General features: G+C 44.1%; 1 protein-coding gene across 1 annotated transcript; it reads right to left on the minus strand.

Annotated features, from left to right (window-relative positions):
• Positions 1-2,740: 2,740 nt before the first annotated feature.
• On the minus strand, positions 2,741-4,949 carry LOC106527149 (predicted GPI-anchored protein 58). Its single transcript, XM_014021939.1, has 2 exons — positions 4,860-4,949; positions 2,741-3,235 (listed from the first exon to the last, which is right to left on the minus strand). Exons 1-2 carry the CDS (start codon positions 4,947-4,949, stop codon positions 2,741-2,743), a joined length of 585 nt encoding a protein of 194 aa, XP_013877393.1.
• Between the last annotated feature and the right edge of the window lie 290 nt (positions 4,950-5,239).

Genomic DNA, 5,239 nt, shown 5'->3' on the forward strand with positions numbered 1-5,239 from the left:
GCACATGTGAACACCGATTAGACTTTACTGTACCTGTTGAGTTAACATTTCAGTGTTCATGCCTCCTAGATATTTGTGTGCATCTCAAACAAAATTTAGAAGTGTGTCTTCTCTTCAACCGTATTCCTCCGAGGGCTTTAGGTGGTAATGTTCAGTGTCCACCAGGAGCCTCTTTTACAGTTCCAGCTCCACGTTCTTGTTATTGGTAATGACGAGAACACACTGCTGCACATTCGCCACAGCTGCTTCTGTAATGGCTGTCAAATTCTTTGAGTTACATACACATAAATGTGTTCAGGCACAAACAAATATGCAATTGTAATTATTCAAAACGTGCTGGAGGACGTTTCCCCAGTGAATCCAACCAGTGTGAGATTCAAAGCGGAGCATGTGAAAACACCCCAAGGGATGTACAGAACAAAACCTAACAGACACACACTGAGTCRTTGGAATATGCACAGCGTTGGCACGGTTTTCAGAAAGTTTAGGAAGTACAGATGGGAGAGAGACAAACTTTTCACAAATGGCATCATGTTTCGGGATAGTGTGTATGGTCAGAACAGCGTGCCAGAATCTGCAATGATTGCATGGATCCGATTGTGCTGATCCCAACCGCTGTGTGCAGTGGTTTGACTTTTTCTGCTCCAAGACATCTTAGAGTGAGATGCATGTAAAGTCATGCTTTAATCTCCTCGACTGATTCCAACTGTATAAACAATTCCAAAATTACGTTTTCTGACAATCCTTCTGAGGTAAAGGAAACATGTTTTGCCTTCTTCAGTGATGCAGTTTTGTTKTCTTTCCACAGATGAGCTCTGCGTGTCGACACCTGTTCAGAAGCACATGTGGTAAAACCTCATGTTAGCATCCTGAGAGAAAGGATGTGTGTTGTWGACATGAATCGTGTCACAACATGTTAAAAGCAAATCCTTTCGCACATTTTTATACTCCGCTTTGGGCAACAAAATGTTCTGTCTGATCACTGATAGACGGAGGATCTGTGAGAAGGGCTGTGAAAACCCTCCCCCAAGACAAACATTTCCCTTTAACAACAAGCCACATTGACTTTACCAGAAAACCTATGTTAAAGCAGCAAGCGTTCTGCAGTTGTGAGCTTGCAACCTAATTGAGGAAACAGATCAAGTGAAGTCAAGCAAGACTGATTACATCTTCCAGCATTCACCAGTCGCAAGACATCAGTGAATACACAAAACAGCCACTAGACTAGGGGGTCGAGGGTACAAAGTTGTTGATGCTGAGAATGGCAAAACACGAGAAAACAKCTTTTCTGGAGATGGAGTTGTTTGTCATTACCAAACTAGAGTGGCATATTGTAAACAACCTTTGGTGTAATTAGCTGGCATTACAAGTGAAAAGGTTGCAGCTGCAGTGCGATGTTAAAAGAATAGTTTGGGTATTTTGAACTGGAGTTTGTTTGAATCAATATGAGCAATTATTAACTTACCTGCGTGTTAAAAAATAAGCAATGTTCTTTACCCTTTATCAGTTCAGATCTAACACTTGTTAATAATGATGTGAATGTTTGAGGGAGCCATATAAAACCACCCAGACAGCTGTGGACTGATTAGCTTTAGTTTAATCTGCCTCCGACAGGCATCAGCTAACCAGTGACCAGAACCTGGAAGAAAACATCAAGTTACCAACCTCTTCACATCCTGACCCCGCCTCATGACAATGCCTTAAAGGGGCAGGCTATTTCTATACGGAGTCAATGTTACAGTTACAACAGAGGAATGAACCCAAATTCAGGCGGAGGTAAGAGTTTTAAGAAAAAAAGATTTATTTTAACAAAATAAAACAAAAAGGCTGACAAGGCAGCAACTAACAAAAACTCTGAAGATACAGGGAGACGACAAGGGAAAACCAAAACAGTTGAGCATTTCAAACAATGACCCAGTAAGGGTGTGGAGTAAATGACCAGTATATATACAAACAGAGGAAATGAGGAGATGAACTACAGCTGATGAAAACACTAATTGGGAACTGCTGACAGGTGTGAGTAATAGACTGAGGAGGGAAGTGACATGTAAACATCTGAGGAGTGATGATAATAAGGTAACGCCAGAGGGAGGTAGACACAAGACAACAGAAGACCCATATCCTCACAGTACCCCCCACAAATCATCACCTGACGATTCGACAATGGGCACGGGAGTGTGGAGGGGGGTACCAATACAAAGACAGGATGGGGGGCACGAGACAAAAGACAACAAAGGAAACACAAAAACAAGAAGACACAAAAAATGACACCAAAAACTGACGGGTAAAAAAAAAAAGTCCTGGGAAAAACAAAAAAAAATSAGTCACCAAGACGGCCCAAGGCGCATCTAAAAAAAAAAGTTCAGGTGGCCACCCACGGACTCAACAGCGACGACAAAGAAGCTCCGGAGGGCGACCGTGGACTCGGCCACAGTGGAGGTGGAGCTCTGGAGGGTGGCCATGGATCCGGCTGCAGCGGAGGTGGATCTCTGGAGGATGGCCGTGGATCAGGCCACGTTGGAGGTGGAACTCAGGAGGACGACTGTGGACTCAGCCGTAACGAAGGCGGAGCTCTGGTGGACGGCTGTGAATCCAACCATGTCGGAGGCGAAGCTCAGGTGGGCGGCTTTGAGCCCAACCGCGGCGAGGATGGAGCTCTGGTGGGCGACCTGGAGCTCTGCCACGGCGAAGATGGAGCTCTGGGGGGCGGCCCAGTACTCGGCCGCTGAAAAAACGGATTTCAGCTGGGGCCGGTGCTGCGGGTGACTGGAAACACTAGAGGGGCTGGCAATGAAAGAAACTCTGCAGGGGCCGGCTTAGGAGACTTTGGAAGGGCCGGCACTGGAGACTCTGCAGGGTCCGGCACTGGAGACTCTGCAGCTGCAGGCGGCAAAGAATCCTCAGCTGCATCAGGGACCAGAGTGCGTTCAGGAGCAGAGACCAGCTTGGAGATCTTTAGAGCCTCAGGCAGACCCGGGGACTTGGCAATCAGACCCTGGGACTTTGTAGACTCTGGTACTCGTTCTAGCTCAGAGGACTCTGGTTCTGAGTGTTCTGGTGCTGGATCCGACTCCAAAGACTCAGGTGCTGCAGCAGAAATGGACAGCATCTCCACAAGGTCTGCCAAGGTGAAAACTGTCACAGCAGCCAGGGTGGCGACCACCACCACCTCCCTCCCCTCATGATCCTCCTCACAGGAGGTAAACGTGTCGACCCGGTCGTGATCGGAGGATGCCTTAAATTAATGACTTTGATGACACGCTAACATCACACAGCTTCATTAGTTTGCTCACAACCGGACCGCATCCTCCCCATCCCTGCCTCATTTCAGCCACAGCCAGCTTGTGTAGTAGTTCATGTCCAGGTCACAAAATGAGTGAGTGTTTGTGTTCAGATTTTAATTACTACTTGTGTTTAATCAGGCTTTTTTTCTGGGGCACTTTGCCTCTGAAATCTGCATACAGCACATGCGAGGGCTTAATGAATCTTTCACTGAATACATCTTTTTTTAATAGATTGGGCCAGTTTAAAGCCCATTTTTTACACCTAATACTGTATTCAGGAGAACTCTCATACTTTACATATAATCTAAAATAACACTTTTTAAACTTTTTTTCAGAATCTTAAAGCACTCTATTAATACAAAAATTATTTTTCTTATTATTGCTTAAATTTTACTCCGCATTACCCAAACAATCATGAATTTTCACACTACTCCACTCTTAATTTGTTCTACAATGAGATACAACTTCCAAAACATAACTTTAGACCTTTATTCTTCACTAAATCAGGTTTTTGCAAGGATATTTGAATTTAGTAAAGAGAGAACAGGAACCAGTCTGTAAATCAACACTGCTAAAAAAGAAATCTTCAAAGTTGAAGTCTAATTTTTGCAAATACTTCTGAGTAGAGATTCGGAGGCACAAACTTAAGGCCACAGGTAATTCATCTTCTGGCTGTATGCTTTGCAACCTAATGAAATGAATAAAGATGTAAGGAAATCTTCATTTCCGCAGGGATCAACACATTGCTACATGGCATAGGGACAAGGAAAGGCTGGCTTTGTAAAGCAAAAACAGAGACAGATGAGAAAATATGAGCTACGAGAATGGGAATGGCTAAAGACTTTTAGATAGTGAGCATAAAAAAATGGATTTGTGAATTACGTTCAGCCGCAGTTGCTGGCTCATTAATTTTGATAATAGCTAACACTGAACAGAAAGCTCACTCCACTGTACAATATATTTACATGTAAATATAAGATTTAACAAATATTTTACTTTACGGGTTAGCACACCAGGATGAATGTGTTGGCTGTAATATGAAAGAGAGAAGCAGCTCATGTCGAGTCTCGTTTGAGTACATCGACTCATGGTTTAAATACTGCATACCTCTTAGAATGAGAGTAGTCTAGACTTAAGGAGGAAAAGAAACCATCAACTTCTTCTTTACATCTTAGTTCCCTCACATCAATTTTAAGGTGCATTCAAATGCACAACTTTTCCTAAATCCCTGGAGCCTTCATGGTCACAACAACAGGGCAATAAATTCTCATTAGGACTTCCCTCCCTTGAAAGGCAGAAATTGAAGTTGGTATATTTGTGTTTATAGTCCAAGGCAATTGGAACAAATGAGGACAACTTGTATAGGTAAGATAGGCTTCAAGACTTAATCAGGTCACCTCCAATTCTCTCTCATTTACCAGCACCCCTCCTCCTCAACCACCACTCTGCTCCATGGGGAGCGTCAATGATGAAGCCAGCCACGGGGAGCGGCGGCCCTGCGCCTCTGTGCTCAGCCTCTTTCCCTGATGACAGGCCCATATTTCACCAGACTCATTCTCCAGCCTCCACTGTCACTGTTTCCAGCTCTGTCAGGGGGACGACTCCCATCATCAGATCAGTGATTTCACAGCCTGGTGGCAGCAGCAATCCCTCGCTGATAAACATGGATGCACTCCAGACAGCTGGGTGACCCCTCCTTAGTGGCGGCCTCTGATTCCTCTCATCACACGCACATAAAGATGATCTAGGGCGGGAATATTTAATAAATAATGCCAATAGCTCTAGGCTGCTGGTCTTATGTTTATTTTATTGAGTTATATGCCAAAACAGGAATCAAAGTTCAGCTGGGACTGGACCCTGCTTGTACTGTGAGTGATTGCACATTCACTTTTCTTGCAGATTAGGCACAAGGTCAGAAAAAAAAAGAATTAATTATGTGTTTTTCAAATGAATAA

This window comes from Austrofundulus limnaeus, unplaced genomic scaffold, assembly GCF_001266775.1.
Source record: "Austrofundulus limnaeus strain Quisiro unplaced genomic scaffold, Austrofundulus_limnaeus-1.0 Scaffold311, whole genome shotgun sequence".
NCBI classification, from domain to species: Eukaryota; Metazoa; Chordata; class Actinopteri; order Cyprinodontiformes; family Rivulidae; genus Austrofundulus; species Austrofundulus limnaeus.